The sequence below is a fragment of the Chrysemys picta genome, chromosome 3, assembly GCF_011386835.1.
Source record: "Chrysemys picta bellii isolate R12L10 chromosome 3, ASM1138683v2, whole genome shotgun sequence".
In the NCBI taxonomy this organism is placed as follows: Eukaryota; Metazoa; Chordata; order Testudines; family Emydidae; genus Chrysemys; species Chrysemys picta.
The window spans coordinates 83,980,195-83,997,705 of NC_088793.1; the positions used below are offsets into that span (position 1 = coordinate 83,980,195).

Sequence of the window (17,511 nt, forward strand, 5' to 3'; positions counted from 1 at the left end):
GGGTAGTGAAGACATACCCTTAGACAAGTTAGATGTCTTTAAGTTGGCAGGGCCTGATGAAATACATCCTAGAATACTTAAGGAACTGGTTGAAAAGATCTTTGAGCCATTAGTGATTATTGCTGAGAACTTGTGGAGGACAGGATTGATCCAAGATGACTGGACAAGGGAAAATATAGTACCTATTTATGAAAGGGAGAATAAGGATAACACAGGGAATTATAGATCAGTCCTCTTAACTTCGGCATCCGGAAAGATAATGGAGCAATTAATCAATCAGTTTGTAAGCACCTAGAAGAAAATAATATGATAAGTAACAGTCAAGATCGATTTGTCAAGAACAAAACATGTCAAACCAACCTAATATCGTTCTTTGACAGGATAATAAGCCTTGTGGATAGGAGGGAAGAAGTAGATGTGATATATCTCGACTTAGTAAGGTTTTTGATACTATCTGACATGACAGAATCAAACTGGGGAAATATAGCCTTGACGAGCCTAATATAAGGAGAGTTCACAACTGGTTGGAAAAGTGTACTCAGAGAGTAGTTATCAGTGGTTCACAGTCAAGCTTGAAGGGCATATCAAATGGGGTCCCAGAGGAATCTGTCCTGGGTCCATTTCTATTCAATGTCTTCATAAATGATTTGGATAATGGCGTCGAGAGTACATTTATAAAGTTTGCAGACAATACCAACCTGGAAGGGGTTGCCAGGGCTTTGGAGGACATGATTAGAATTCAAAATTCTGGACAAACTGGAGAAATGGTCTGAAATAAATAGGATGAAATTCAATAAGGACAAATACAAAGTACTCCACTTAGGAAGGAATAATCAATTGCATGAATACAAAATGGGAAATGACTGCATCGGAAGGAGTACTGCAGAAAAAGATTTGGGGGTTATAGTGGATCAGAAACTAAATATGAGTCAAAAATGTAATGCTGTTGCAAAAAAAGCGAACATCATTCTGGGATGTATTTGCAGGAGTGTTGTAAGCAAGACATGGGAAGTAATTCTTCCATTCTACTCAGCACTTGTAAGGTCTTAACTGGAGTACTATGTCCAGTTCTGGGCACACCACTTCAGGAAAGATGTGGACAACCTGGAGAAAGTCCAGGGGAGAGCAACAAAAAATATTAAAAGTTTAGAAAATATGACCTATGAGGAAAGATTTGGGCAGGGGGCGGGGAATTTGATTGTTTTGCATGGAGAAGAGCCGACTGAGGGGTACATAATGTCTGCAAGTACATAAAAGGCTGTTATAAAGAGGAGGGTGACAAATTGTTCTCCTTAACCACTGAGGACAGGATAAGATGTAATGGGCTTAAATTACAGCAAGGGACATTAAGGGTAGTTAAGCACTGGAACAGATTGCCTAGAGAGGTTGTTGAATCTCCATCATAGAACAGGTTAGACAAACACCGGTCAGACAAGCTCTAGACTATAATTAGTCCTTCCTCATTGCAGGAGACTGGACTTGATGACTTACCAAGGTCCCTTCCAGTCCTATATTTCCGTGATGACTTATACAGCCATTGTGCATCTAATAACTTTTAACAGTAGCATTAGAGCTATACAAAGTGTAAAATCCACCCCATTGGCAGTTCTAAATTTTATGGCCTCTTCCTTAGTGCTGTCTACCCCCACTTGAGCTTTGAGGCTTTGCATTTTTTCCTTCCCGAATCAGAAGCTTTTTCTCCCACTTATATGGTAATGAGTACATGATAACTCTCTATTTTTAACTTACTAATTGCATTTTCAGACTGTAATTGTATTTGTCCTTTGTATACATAAATACATAAACCAGTTCAAAATAAATTGTAAGGCTGATTAATTTTATGCATTTGAATTGAATGGGGTAAGAAGTCACAGTCCTTATATACCTTCATTGTACAGAGAAATTGCTGAAAACCCTAGGTAGTAGCACAAGGCCTGAGTAGGCTAACTCTAGGTTTGACCCTAAGTTTTTATTTAGGGACAAAGATAAAAGAAGTCTAGCACAAGCACATGAAATCTGAAAGTTTTAAGCTCCATTTTAAAAATGTAAACCAATAGTTAGGATTGTGGCTTTAACAATTAAGGACTAACAATCTGAGGACTCCAGTTAAAGTTCTTTTGCTGCTGATTAGGATTTCTTGGTGGTGATTAGTGAGTATGAGAATGCAATCACATTTGTAGGGTTTAATCAGTCCGAAGATGGAGAAGTTAGTTATCCAAAGAGAGAGAAATTAAAACCTATAGTTCATATTAGTCTTTTTTTAAATCTTAATAAAAGATTAAGTTTAAAAGGCTGAGAAGTCTGTGACAATGCATCAAAGAACATGTAGAGTTTGTAAAATTTTACTATCATTTTTTTCCAGTTCTCAAATTTATAAATAAAGATTTACAGGCATCTATAAGGAGGAGAAAAGGACATTTTTCTAGATCTGCCACAATACATTTATATACATTCTATAATGTTCACTATTTGTACTTGTGAACAGTACACATCTTTTCATTTTCATAGAACCACATACCTGTAGCCCTTCCATAATTTTTACCTTTTTTATATATGTCAATCTTCGTCTTTTATAAATCTCAAATGTTGAAAACCCTCAATTCTGAATTTATACAATATTTATAGTGCATATTTTCAGTCTTTTTATAATACATACCATTTACATTTCCTTAAAGCATTTCCCCCTAACAGCTCTTTGCAAACATTAACTGTAACCTCACAACACTCCTGTGAGGTAGGTAAATTAATATTATTCCTAATTTACAAATATGGAAACAAAACTTGGGCTTTGTTAAACTTCTCCAACAGTGGTCGTGTCTACATTAGAGAAACCTGGAATGAAAATCTCTTTAGTTTCCTTTCCATATCTTGAGGGAGGGGGGGAAATAGCTCTCTCCTCCCATCCCCCCACCCTCGGGATTCCACCACCATTGGAATTTGTTTTGCTTTGAGGTAAGCTAACCACCTTGTGGTCCCCCACTATACCATCTCCACCAGTACAGTGCTAGTGTGGATGGGAAGCACTGGTATAATAGTCCAGTGGTGTGAACAGTCTTACTGCTACCAACACACAGTGCGTCAGTCACTGCTTTAAGTGTTCTGTCTCATCTGTATTCTGCACTCTACTGCACAGGGGCAAGTTTGTGCAAAAATACAGAACACACCAGAGCTCATTTGTGTGCTACTTTTGCCAGCATCAGTTTCTTCCATATTTACTATCCAATGATCCACTCCTTTATTATTATTATTTATTTGTATTATTAACTTGTTTGGTGGTAGCACCTAGATGCCCCACTGCTAGGTGGGTATTATACACACACACATAAGGAAAAAATGGTTTCTGCCCTAAAGATCTTAGAATCTAATAAACCGCAATCCTGTTTCAGAGAAAGCTTTCCTATGAGCATGTTGCCAGCTAGATTATAAACTCTTTTGTCCAGGGGCCATCTTTTTGTTATTTGTATACAATGCCTAGCAAAATGGGCCTTGGGGCCTCTTTGAGCTACCTCAGTTTTAAAAAGAAAAGGATAAGTCAGTGGCAGACATGCAGACACTGGGGACCACAGAGAAAGATAAGGAGATTTTGTTGCAGCTGAACTCTTTTGGGAACACGATCATCTACGACCAGCTGTTGAAGCACCTTGCTGAGTATAGCATCACTCTGGCAAGCAGTGGCAGTGCGAGACTGACTTTAAGGTCCAATTCAATTAATTTTGGGACAATAATAAGCATGCCTGGGCCAGGGATACAAAGAGCACTATGGAACAGGACTATGATTGAATATTCTAGTTACTCTGCTTTGAAGATGAAAAAAACAGGACTGTTAGAAAGGCAGAGCAGATTTAAGCAGGACAACAAAGAATTTATGATGAACTATATCTGCCATGACAGGGAAACAAGGTGTGAGCACCAGCCATTCCAAAGAGAAATATTTAATAAGTACCAAAAGGCTTCTAAAGAGGAAGACATTGTGTCTGTTCCAGTAACTGATCCCTAGACCTGTGCTTGTACCAATTGCTCAGTATAATACAATGCTCCATATCGGACTGCTCCTGTGCTCCAATCCCCCTAAATCCATTCTGTGGTTCTCCACCCCTGCACACGAGCAGAGCAAAGAAAATAGAAACCCACAAGATGTATATTTCATGTCCCTGAAATGTACATATTCTGTTGCCCTTCTGGCTAAAGTTACCCTGGTTCGATATTGCAGCTGGTCTGCATGTTTGTGTTTCTAATACAGACATTTTTCAGAATAGATTTTTGTGTGATCCTATACCAATCATTTTATATTCAATATCAATATTGCAATTCACTTCTCCAACTTTTTCACTTCTAAAAAAGATTTCTAACCTATGAACAAAAGGAGACGAGGCAGACATACAGCAAAAGAGTGAACCAACCACAAATAGAGCACAACAAAGGTAATATTTATATTCACAGTTCTCAACTCCATAAACTCCTTCACTATACAGATTAAATCATTGGGATGATTAAAACAAACTCATGCCTTCTTCACAATGGTAAACTCCCCATCAGCCAAACAAGCTATGAATTATAGTAGCAACAAATGCTAACATACTTCTGCTAACCTCAGTAGTGTTGCCCCTTTTTGACCCGTGCAGTATTCAAATTTTGGGGCCCTGTGGATGCTCCAGATGCAAATAGAAATTGGTGATAGGTATTTTTATAATGCAGGGTTTTTTTTATTTACAAAGAATGTACAAAGTCCTGTGTCTCCGCATGCAGAAGGAATCTAATAGCAGGAAGCAGCTTCTTTTGCTCAAGAGCAGTCTTTTCAGCCTGCACCCCAGACACAAAAACCGTTTCCAAAGTCAGCCATCGTGTTTTCAGCTGCTCCTTCAGGCTGTCTTTTAGTTTTCTGGGTGTTCTCTCCCCACTTCGGCCACCCACCCGCACACATCTGATCATAATACCCAGCCAAACCTAATGCTAGTTTCTGGGCAGACTCTGTTAGGCTTTGTTTTAGATGTGGGCCCTTATCTGCCTTCAATGGGGAATTCATTCACACATCGGTTTGAAGGAGGTTTAAAGGCAACCTGTAAGGTTTCACCCTGCTCATAACAGTAGTCTCCATAGTCGGTCCCCATTCCCCACCAGCAAAGTGAAAGTATGCAGAGCATCTTCCCTAGCAAATAGAACCATTGGTAGTTGAACTAGTGAGATACACCATTGTAAGTACCTACAGTGCTGTGTGACCAAACTAGGTGTGGTGTTTTCAGGTGCACTTTGCCCCTTAGCCATACTGCAACTATTCTGTACCATTGAAGTTGCGCTACCCTCTGGGTACTTATCCCACAACTCCCTGAAGTAGTGGAGGATTTTGAAAAGCCTCCTAAAAGCCCAAAGTGATTGTGGGAAATGAGGTCAAACTTCCATAATCTCCTGCAAAATTCTAAGAAACCCACACTATTTCCAGAGAAAAGAAACCAGTGAAAAGCATTATCAGAGACCCAACGCTGATCTAGATGACCTCAGAGCACTGATAACTCTTGCCAAAATTTGTTTCTCTGGCTGACAAAGAAAATTACATTTTGGTTGATCCATTTCTGTTGAACTAGAAAGCTCTAGTGAGTGAAATGCTGAGTAGGACTTCCTGACAAAGAAAAGCAGAATACACCAGCCTTGCTGTTAAATTCTGAGGCTCTGCTACTTTGCCTTGCCTACTAGTAGATACAGATGATGCTAAGGGGAAGTTCAAACATCCCTCACTTGCTTGTTCATGCTGCGGTCTGTCTCCGAAGCGTATTTTTTCCAATTACAATGTTACTCTGTTTTTTATTTTTGTGGCCATTTAATCTGTTAGGTTTGTTGCTGTTTTGGTTTTGGGGGGTGGGGTTGTTTTTTGTTTTCCTTCCCAGGCATTTTTAATAATTCTCTTTCCTAGGGTTTTGTGCTTTTAAGGTGGCCTTTTCACTTTTTCCCTTTACTCTAATGCCTTCTAAAAGGAGGAAGAAGGCTAAATCAAAATATACAGCTGATCCTTTTAGATCTACAGAATCTTCAGCAATGTCCAAGGAAAATTTTAAGTGATATCAAGACTCCCTATCATCACAGTCCCCTCCTGTGAACTTTTTTTTAAAATCAGTAACTCCTAGGAAAGCAGCACAAAAAGAGACCGTGTTCCTAGATTAATAGTGAAGGCAGTTCTAAGGTTTCCTATTCTTTCTGCAATCTAGTCATTATAGACTAGATTTGACACTTGTGAATTGTATTAGTTATCTGCTTAAAGTAAAGTAATTTTGATCAATGGTCTGACTTCGTTGAACAGTCATAGACAAACTTTGATGAAAAGATTCTCAAAAACAAAGTATGAAATCTTTAACAAGAGTGTTAAAGATAATCTATTAATACAGAAGAAAGATGAGATCCACAACAATTTCATGGAGTTTGGTACTGTATGGATTCATGGAATTCAGGGTAATCTTAATAGTGTTCAGCTGCCTGAAAACAAATTCTGCTTTATTGTTTGTTATCTTGTTGAGTCAGGTTTATCTATCCAGACCTTTCCCTTAAAGACCTTTCTTCTCTTGAGGCTCCTGTTGTTGCGGTTGCTGGTTGTACAGTTTCCAAATGTGTTTTAGGCACTTAACAGAAAAACTCAAAAAACCCAATCCCCTCATCCCTAGAGACCTGGTCCCTGCCAAAGGGTGAAATGCTGGCCTCACTGAAGTGAATGGGGTGGGGGTGGGGTGTTGCTATTGAATTCTATGGGGCCAGGATTTCACCCAAAGAGGATGCAACCTGGTACTGTGGTTCTATGCTTTCTGCTTGAATAGTTATTATGACAATAGATTCAGTGAGCGATCATGAATACATTATGGTTCAAGTATGGAAATGGAAAGGTTATATTAGTTTATTAAAAAATAAAAATATATGTTCTTTGTTATGAGTTCATCAGTTGGGCATGAAGAAAATAATTGGTCTAGGGAGAGCATTTTAATCTTTGTGTTCTGTGCTTCAGTCCTTTTCCCAACAAAACTTAAATCAGTTGCAGAGTCCTGTGGCACCTTATGGACTAACAGACGTATTGGAGCATGAGCTTTCGTGAATATGCATTCAAAGAAGTGGGTATTCACCCACGAAAGCTCATGCTCCAATACGTCTGTTAGTCTATAAGGTGCCACAGGACTCTTTGCTGCTTTTACAGATCCAGACTAACACGGCTACCCCTCTGATACTTAAATTAGTTGATGATTTTAAAAATTGTATTTCTTTTACAGTCAAGTTAAAGAATTTTTATAATCTTGGTTGCACTAAAAAAATATAAAGATTGCTACAAATTAGAAGTAGTTGTAGGGTACTTCTTTGTTTCCAGAGTATGATTGCCTGTGTTGTGTTTGTATGGTTTTAGTATTTTAGGTTTATTTTTATAACCTGCATTACCTAATGCCAGAACTGAGGAAAGTAATCATGCTATCTTTTGTTTCTGTAGAAATACTGCAGCACAATGCAACTTGATTCTGGAATAGATTATAGGAAACGGGTTCTTCCTGCAGCAGAGAAACTTTACTACCTGTAAGTTGATCTATTGTGGGATTTTTGCCCCTCTCCCGTTTTTTTTCTTAATAGCCAATAACTTCTCACTCAGTAGGAGAGGGAAAATGTATAATACAATTAGCAGAGTGTGACTTTTTTTTTCTTTCTTTGCCTTCTGATCCATTTTGTACTGCGGACTGCCTTCCATTATGCCATAATGTTAACTTCATTAAACTACATTTTCAATATCCTCACTAGCTTCATTTACAATGTGCAACTGAATCAAAACTAATTAGATTTTTGGGGAGGTGTGGTGTTTGGAGAACTGATGTGACAGATGGTTAGAAAGTAATGAATATCCTCTTGTAGGAGAGTGTACAATTCACTTATAATAGAAGAACATCCGTATTGTATTAAAGTAATTAAGTATTTATAGAAATCTTCTGACAAGGATTCATTTAATGTTGGGTGTTCCTATTTGTGGGTATAAAAAAAAAGTCTTATTTTGACAGATGATCTGTTTGTATTTACCATGATGAATTTACTTTAGCATTTACTCTGTATTTGTACATGATAAAAATATTTAAATGATACACAATACAGCCATAAGTACAAGTGGATGCATCTGCCTGATAGAAACATCTTCTCTTTGAGTTAAAATGTTGGAACACCTTTGCATCACAGACTTTTGTCTTTGCCAACTTGCTTTTAAGGCAAGTCTATCATTAGGTCAATGGCAACCAGAGTGATACAGACAAATTTATTTTAAATGAGATTTATAGCTGTAATATCTGCTTGCCTGTGGTGTAATTACAATGTAGCAGCAAAGTATGTTTCCAGTAACAAAGGTTTATGAGAACCTTCAGGGGCTTCAGCCTGGGTGACAGACCTCTTGAAATTAAATGTCCCTGTACCAAATAATAAAATTAAAGAGTTACAGTTATTTCTCTAGACATAGAAAGAACTAGTTAGTAAAATTACAACAGTGAAATTACTCTTGAGTATGCATTTTATTAAAAAACATTGTAGTGGAAGAGAATTTAAATACTGGAAAGTTTTTCCTTTTTTCTAAATACATGGAGTTGGACTGCTTTTCTTTATTACTGGAATTATTAAATCAAAATTGTTACTTATTTAAGCCTCAATCCTTCAAAGATTTAGGCACCTTTTAACTTTATCCCTATGAGTAATCCCACTGACTTCATTGTGCGTGTGTAAATCTTTGCAGGATCTGGGCCTTATACTTAATGAACAAATGTTTGGTGAATCCGTAACGGTGCTGTACTGTACCCTATGGGAGCCCAGAAGTCTAAATCCAGCTTTTATTCAAAGGCTGTGACTGTGGATCTGGCATACTTAGCCTCTGTGGAAAGGAGTATGGAAGGAAGTGGCCAGATACCACCTGGAGAAAGTGAAATCATACTCCACGCAACTGTCCAGTTCCAGTTCTTTTACTCAGGGCTTTTCTATATTCACTTAGAAATACAGACTGTAAACAGTCATAATCACCCAGCAGAATTCCGTTCTAACCCTTGTCCCCAGGTCTTCACAGCCTCTCTCCACTCCCTTCCCATCTGATCCTTGCTTCCTGCACCTATTTTCCTCTCAAGTCTTTTGTCCAAGAGGCACGCGGGGCCCTGACCCTGGATCTATCTTGTTTGCTTCCGCACCTAAGAGGCAGAAAGGTTTATGTGGTTTGCTGTAAGCCAAATGATTAAGAGCAAGCATGTGACCTGCAATTACAGTGCCCAGTTTAAAGGACCATAACTGGGACATACACATCTGCCCCAAAGCTTAGTGCCCCATACATAGTGCTTCACGATACTAGTTGCAAAACTTATGACCAATGAAGTGATAGTGATGGAGACTGAAGGTAGTCCCATCCAGCTTTTTGTCACTAAAACGATGCTGGTTGCCTCCTAAGCACACAAGATAGTGCAGTGGTTTTAAAACTGTGAGTTGTGACCCAGTACTGGGTCGCGGAACGTAAGGCACTGGGTCGCGGTGGCTCTGGTCAGCACCATCGACCAGGCCGTTAAAAGTTCCGTCGACGGTGCTGCCCGGCTCAGGCAGGCTAGTCCCTACCTGTTCTGACACCGCACTGCGCCCCGGAAGCAGCCAGCAGCAGGTCCGGCTCCTAGGCGGGAGGGCTACTGGGCTCCGTGTGCTGCCCCCACCCTGAGCACTGGCTTCACACTCCCATTGGCCGGGAAACGGCCAATAGGAGCTGGGTGGGGCAGTGTCTGCAGGCAAGAGTATTAAAATATTTACTACAATTTAGGGCTGTTGATTAATCGCAGTTAACTCACACAATTAACTCAAAAAAAGTAATCACGATTAATCGCAGTTTTAATCGCACGGTTAAACAATAGAATACCAATTGAAATTTATTAAATATTTTGGATATTTTTCTACATTTTCATATATATTGTATTCTTTGTTGTAATTGAAATCAAAGTGTATATTATTTTTTATTACAAATATTTGTACTGTAAAAATTATAAACTAAAGAAATAGTATTTTTCAGCTCACCTCATACAAATACTGTAGTGCAATCTCTTTATCATGAAAGTGCAACTTACAAATGTAGATTTCTTTTTGTTACATAACTGCACTCAAAAAAACAAAACAATGTAAAACTTCAGAGCCTACAAGTCCACTCAGTCCTACTTCTTGATCAGCCAATCGCTAAGACAAACAAGTTTGTTTACATTTACAGGAGATAACGCTGCCCTCTTCTTATTTACAATGTCACCAGAAAGTGAGAACAAGCATTTGCATGGCACTTTTGTAGCCGGCATTGGAAGGTATTTACATGCCAGATATGCTAAACATTTGTATGCCCCTTCATGCTTCAGCCACCATTCCAGAGGACATGCTTCCATGCTGATGAAGCTCATTAAAAAAAATGCATTAATTAAATTTATGATCAAACTCCTTGGGGGAGAATTGTATGTCCCCTACTCTGTTTTACCCGCTTTCTGACATATATTTCATGTTATAGCAGTCTTGGATGATGACCCAGCACATGTGGTTCATTTTAAGAACACTGTCACTGATCTGACAAAATGCAAAGAAGGTACCAATGTGAGATTTCTATAGCTAGCTACAACACTCTACCCAAGGTTTAAGAATCTGAAGTGCCTTCCAAAATTTGAGAGGGACGAGGTGTGGAGCATGCTTTAAGAAGTCTTAAAAAAGCAATACTCCAATGCGGAAACTACAGAACCCGAACCACCAAAAAAGAAAATCAACCTTCTGCTGGTGCCGTCTGACTCAGATAATGAAAATGAACATATGTGGGTCCGCACTGCTTTGGATTGTTATCGAGCAGAACCCATCATCAGCATGGACGCATGTCCTCTGGAATGGTGGTTGAAGCATCAAGGAACATATGAATCTTTAGCGCATCTGGCATGTAAATATCTTGGGACGCTGGCTACAACAGTACCATGAGAACACTTGTTCTCACTTTCAGGTGACATTGTAAACCAGAAGCAGGCAGCATTATCTCCTGCAAATGTAAACAAATTTGTTTGTCTATGTGATTGGCTGAACAAGAAGTAGAACTGAGAGGACTTGCAGGCTCTAAAATTTTACATTGTTTAATATTTGAATGCAGGGTTTTTTTTAACATAATTCTACATTTTTAAGTTCAACTTTCATGATACAGAGATTGCACTACAGTACTTGTATTAGATGAATTGAAAAATACTATTTCTTTCTTTTTTTTACAGTGCAAATACTTGTAATAAAAAATAAATATAAAGTGAGCACTGTACACTTTGTATTCTGTGTTGTAATTGAAATCAATATATTTGAAAATGTAGAAAACATCCAAAAATATTTAAATAAATGGTATTCTATTATTAACAGTGCGATTAATCGCACGATTAATCACAATTATTTTTTTTAATCACACGACTAATTGTAATTAATTTTTTTTAATTGCTTTACAGCCCTACTACAATTAAATTTCTATTGGTTCAAGCAGGGTTTACCCATGACCAACTACTGCAATGTTAAACGCAGCTTGTCCCTGTCTGTAGTGGCTACAAAATTGTGTTTAACATCAAACATGACTCCTCTAGGTGTGCTCTGACACTACTCAATTTTCTAGTAAAGGTAATCATTAGGACACCTACATAATATGCACATAGTGTTATCACTTAGAATTATTTTATAAAATACAATCCTCTTCTTCCTTCATAATCTATATAGTCTATTATTTTAAATATGTAAATAAATGTGGCTAAAACTGTTTTCCACTCCTCTTCAAACAGACTCTGCATATAATAATCAAAGTTATGAAAGTGATGATCGAAGTAAACTTGCTTGGTCTCACTCTCAGTTTCCAAAACAAATCTTCTCAGGAATTGTATGGAATTTTAGGAATGAAATATCCATCTAAAAAAACTGTAGTCATGCACTTCCTGCTCATTGTAGCCCTCAAGTCAAACATTTCCTGGTTTGTTTCTGATTGAACCGCTTCCTTCCTAATGTCATTTCATTGCAATAATGTCCCACAGAAATAATACTATTAATGAGAGATTCTAATATGAATTAAAGAAAGTTATACTGTTACGCCGACACAAATTTCCATTTAGAAGATTTGGTTTTTAAAAGCGTTACTCATTGAAATGGCACTTGCAGAAGGTGTCACTGAAAAATATAACATTCCTAGCACTTCAGACTGACTTTATACTTCATGATGTAGTTGAAAACAATGTGAGGTTTTGTTCCCCCCCAGCCACCCACCTCTACCCCAGAAATGCTGGACAGCTTTGTGTTGTAAACCTACAACATTGTTTGTAGTTAAATTTCCGCTTGGAAATTAACTCAGTTGATTTTAATTAGTTTCAATGTTAATTGTAGTTAAAGTGCTTAAGGCATAGTAAACGAGAGAATAATGGTATGACGTGATCGATCACCATTTGTCAATTAAGAAGTGACTATGCTACCTACAACTATGCTACCAATGAAACTTCTTAAAGGTGGACTTCCACACCAACTCTAAATTCACTGACAGATCAATGTGTATGAATTTGGATGAAGTATTGTATACTTAAGTTTTTGCTTGATGATATACAATAGTTTTTTGTTACTGTTATCAGTTTTCACACTCGCTTTTTCAAGGAGAAGTGTCAATAATATGCTCAGTCAAGTCAGAAAAAAGGCCACAGAAACTAGGACACTTATAAATTTGGACTCTGTAAACCATATAGTGTCTTCTAATTAGAATAGAAAATATTCCGTGATTGTACAGATTTCTTAATACTCATGGTGGCCACCAGATAAGCAAAAAGTTTATTTGTGTGCTCCACAAGGAGATTTTGTGTGAGGTTTTGCTGTTTATAGCTGATCTTTCCCAAATAATGGAAGAAATCTGATACATTTATCGATGTGTTGATTGATCAGATTGGTATTTCAAAGCTGATACTTTAACTCAAAAATGTTTAATCAGCACAGTCAGTTTTTTAAAAAGTCATTTCAATATTTAATTTCAGAATGTCTCTGAGATTTCAAAGGATACATCTTCAGATGCCTGACTGCTTTACCTTGCCTTGTCTATTTGCTCTTATTTTGCATGCAGGATAGAGCCAGAAGCCTTTCTTTCTCATTGTGTACACATAGTGTTAATGGATTTGCTTTGCCTGTATTGCCTCATTACTGGAAACAGCTCAAAACACAGAAGTCTTTCAGTGTATGCAAATAAGGTAGAATCATCTACCTGAGAGTTAATATTCTCTGCTTTTAAGTGTATTCTAAATCTAATGTTTGTATTTAGAGCATAACATCCTGTTCTCTGTTTTTTATGGGCAAAAAGCTAAGCAGGCTCAGGCAGCTGTTTGATGTTGGCTTCAAGTGTTATTAATTTCATATTCTATTATTCTTTTCACTGTAGCACAAGTGAAGCTGATGTGGAGGCTGTCATGGATAAGTTGTTTGATGAGCTGGCTCAGAAACAAAATGATTGTACGTAAGTTAATTTCTCTTGAAAGAGAATACATTTAGAACACAATGCCCAATCTCCACTGACCAATTAATAAGTTCCATTGCTGTATATGGGTTGATGCCACACTCAAGTGGCAGTCATTGTATCAGCATTTTGTCTAATTTATGTGTTGAATCATGTGCTATTATTCATCAAGCTATGCATTTCCTATCTGTAAGAGATGAATTTTATAGTAATTATCCAGACAAGATTGAGTCTTTGTTCATGTTCCCATAGTAACTAGACCAAGGATTCTAAAAGTGCAAGGCAGAGAGCTGAAGCTGAATAAAGCTTGTGGAACCATTGCAGACTTCACGTTTGAAGAGCTATGTGACAGAGTGAGTACCCAGTCAAATCTAGATCAGTTTAACACTGAGTCTTTTCACAGTTGTTGGGTTTTTTTTAAAGTTGGTATTTTCCCAACCCCAGATAGCCCAAAGACGGTTTTGAAAACTTACCCCCAAAAAAAAGTGAATTCAAAAGAAAAAAAAAGGTGAACTCCTATGAAGAGCAGTAAATGTTTCCTTATGGATAATGGTGCAATAATAATCTCTTGAAGGCAATCTAGAATATAATTAAAAATCTAAATAGAATTATGTGGCTGGGATAATTAGTTTTATTGCTTGAATATTAAAACTCAAAATACATCCACATGTAAACAAAATTATAATGTTGTTTTTAAAATTTGGGGTAAACTTGATGCTCATTCAAGTGAGGGTTTGATGGCACGTCAAAGAATGAGACAGGTGCTGTGCAAGCTTCTCCACACAACTATCATTGCACATCTCTGTCATTGCCTGCTATTCAGTTCTGCACTTCTTCTGAGCAAAGATTGCCCGTGATGATGAATAGTGTCAAGTTTTCTGCTAGTTATGTGATGTAGTCCTAAGTTAAATATGTTCTATGAAGCCCTTGTTTAGACATGACCTAACACAGGTTTGACAATAGGTGTCCAGAGGTAAAAGTCTAGTGCAGTGATAATTTGTCAGCTGGCCTCTAAAATTATAACATTAGCCAGTTACATAACTGTGGTAGCACTGCCTATTATTAGTGATACCAAACACTTTTTATAAGACCCTGTTTTCAGGTGTTTATAACTATGGCAAACTTTAACCATTTGGGCTGGAATTTCCCATGCTGGGTGTTTGCTTCAAGCTGAACGAGAACATTTCAGACAAAATGGTTCAGTCATTTCTGAGAACGAGGGCAGGGAAAAATGGGTTGTTTTGCCCATATTAAAAATGGAGACCTTTTCTGTTAAATGCTGTTGTGCCCCCAGGCTGTGGAGCAGGAACTTGAAATTTGGCAGAGGGTTGTCTTTATGTCAGGGATGTACTTTTTGCCAACCCTGTGAAAATCCACCTGAATTTGGCAAAGTTACAAGTCTTTGAAAAATCACAGTTCACACATGCTCAGTAGAGACTTGCTAGAGCTTAACAACTAAAATCTCTGAACTTCCTTACTGAGCATGCTCCATCCCCTCATAGTGCTGACTAGACTGTACGTGAGCCATCCCCACAGAGCAACTGAGCACACTCCTGCCCAGAGAGGCCCAGGGGCTCAGAAGGACCTTCCCTGTAAGGGTTGCTCCCAGCTGCTCCAGGCCTGAGTGGGATCAGGCATTGGAAGTGAGAGCAGGGAACCTGTCCCTCCTGGGCTCTCGATCGCTCCCCTGCTGGCACCTAGGCAGCCGGGTGGAGGAAGCCATCTGATTTGAATACACAAGGAAAAAGCCAGACCAGCGTGAGAGGGAAAGGAGTAGATTGGGACAAGGAGTCTGGGCTTGAAGAAGAGGAGAGAAACTGTGACTGGGAGTTGGAATTGGGAAGGCTGGAACTGGCTGGACAAGAAGGCTCAGACCCAGGGGAAGGGAGGCAGGGACTAGAAGCCAGTGAGGGAAATGAGAGGAGGAGAGACTGGGAGAAGTTGGCTGGGGTGCAGAACACAAAGATTGGACAAGGAACTGGGGGAGGAGCAACAAGGAGACTGAGATTGGCTGGGCAAGGAGACTGGAACTAGGCAGTGGGGGAGGAGAGACAGATTTGGCAAGTAGCTGGGGTGTGATGGGAAAACCGGGACTGGCTGGACAAGAAGATTGGGACAAGGAGCAAGACAGATCAGATGAGGAATGGGATGGAGTTGGGAACTGGTTGGGAAGAGGGAGGGACTTGGAGTTGGGGAAAGAAATTGGGACTCAGACAGTGAGCGCGAAGGAGGAGATTTGAATGGCTGGGCAAGGAATTGCAGAATACAGAATTGGATATCCCACAAGCATCCTTGTTCAGAGACGGAATCTGTCTCCCTTCCCCCAATCACCATATGACAACCTGGGTCTTAATGAGCCTGCTTCTAAACTATTTTTAAGTCCTAAATGGGGCTGACTGGAAAAAGAAATTTAAAGGGATTGTGGCTCTTTCTGGGTGACTGCTCCATACAGGAACTGAACCAGGAAAAACAAAGTGACCGGGTATCCAAAACCAAACCCTCTCACATGAAAAAAAAAGGCTAAGGAGGAGCTGGGAAGCAGGGAGGGTGGCAACCCATGAACTCTTCTAATACTAAGGGTAGGAGAGGTCCCCCAAGGCAGTGATGATAGTTGTTAGAGAACCATCGTTACAAATAAAAATGGGTGATGTGTTATGTAACCGTCTGCTATTGGGCTAGAGGAGGTGCAGAAGAATTTCTGGAAGTCTTGTGCTTTACTCAAAAGACTTTCACACATTGGCCTGATGCTTTCGGCCCTCCCAACCAAGGGAGAAATAACGCCTGGCCTAGACTTACATAACTCCTCACTTACACTGTGCAGTCTTTCCCAGTGTGAAACATTTTGGGGGCTGAAGGAAAAAGACTTGTGCAACAAATTGACCTTCAGCCTAAAAAGATTGGCCTGCCCAGAGCCAGCATTCATGGTCTTCTGGGATTTCTACATTCCAGAAGTTGTAGATAGATGTCACATGTTCTCAGGGTACCTAGGACTGAGAGTCATCTTGTTATCTCCCTGCCTGTGGTGAGAGGAAGATTTGCATGTGCTTAACTGGATGTCAGCTCCCTGACCCCACCAGCCCACTAACCTCCCAAACAATCTCCTCAGGGTCCTGCCAGCCCTTACTTTGCCTTGCAGGTTAGCAACAGGTGCACCCCAGCCCCTGGTCCCCTCTGAAAGCATTCCCTTCTAGTATGCAGCCCCTGTCACTCAATACCCACAGGAATTACCCAGGTTTCTTGTCCCCAATGGAACAGTTTACATATAACTTGACTGGTACAACTCCGGATCAAGTCCTTTATAACATCACAGCACTGAGATATAGTTATAGTGAAAACAATCACAAGGTTATTATCAAAGGCTAAGATTTAAGAGATAGTGAACAAGGATAATGGAAAGAGAAATGGTTCCATATAAAGCAAAAGTAAAACACACTTCTTTGAAACTAAACTTAGCTTAGCAGTCTAACCTTTCGTCTAAATAAGTTTATTGCACCCTTAAGCTTTTTTCAGTGCATTCAACCAAATCTTTATTGAGATCCTGTTTTCATGAGTGTAAACACACTGTCCATTTAATTCCTCAGTTCAGGATAACAAAATGTCCTGGCTTCTCCTTACATTACCCAGAACTCATTGTTTTTTCCCCAGAGTCAGGATGAGTCCTGTGGTTCCTTTCTTGGTGTGCTAGCTCCAAGTTGTTTTCACATACTGGTGTTGACTCCACATGCAAAACAGACTTCCATCGTGGTGGTTTACGATGCTTAATCTACATGTGAACCTAGGCAACAGATAAATGTACATCCCTTTGTCTGGCAAAACCTGTTTGTCAACCATGCCTGGGACACAGACTCTAAAACATATTTTCAGTACATATACACAGCTCCTTAAATATCCTTACAATCATCTTGCAGTGATTGAGGATCTACATGACATACAGTTGTAATAGACACCTCACATGGCCTTTTTATTACACACCTCACATGACCTAAATACTATGGAAGCAGTGTGTTAGGTGTAGTCAGTTTGTCAAGCTGATA

General features: G+C 39.1%; 1 protein-coding gene across 5 annotated transcripts in view; it reads left to right on the plus strand.

Annotated features, from left to right (window-relative positions):
- Positions 1 to 17,511, plus strand: part of AFG1L (AFG1 like ATPase) — a 130,709-nt gene that overhangs the window by 86,129 nt on the left and 27,069 nt on the right. For 4 of the 5 annotated variants that reach the window (XM_005287655.5, XM_042857671.2, XM_065588318.1 and 1 more), the window contains 3 exons: positions 7,454 to 7,536; positions 13,403 to 13,473; positions 13,730 to 13,830. In XM_005287655.5, coding sequence (XP_005287712.1) covers positions 7,454 to 7,536; positions 13,403 to 13,473; positions 13,730 to 13,830 — 255 coding nt within the window. Of the gene's footprint in view, positions 1 to 7,453; positions 7,537 to 13,402; positions 13,474 to 13,729; positions 13,831 to 17,122; positions 17,324 to 17,511 lie in introns of those variants that run through there. The other variant, XM_024102439.3, reaches the window with a different exon arrangement.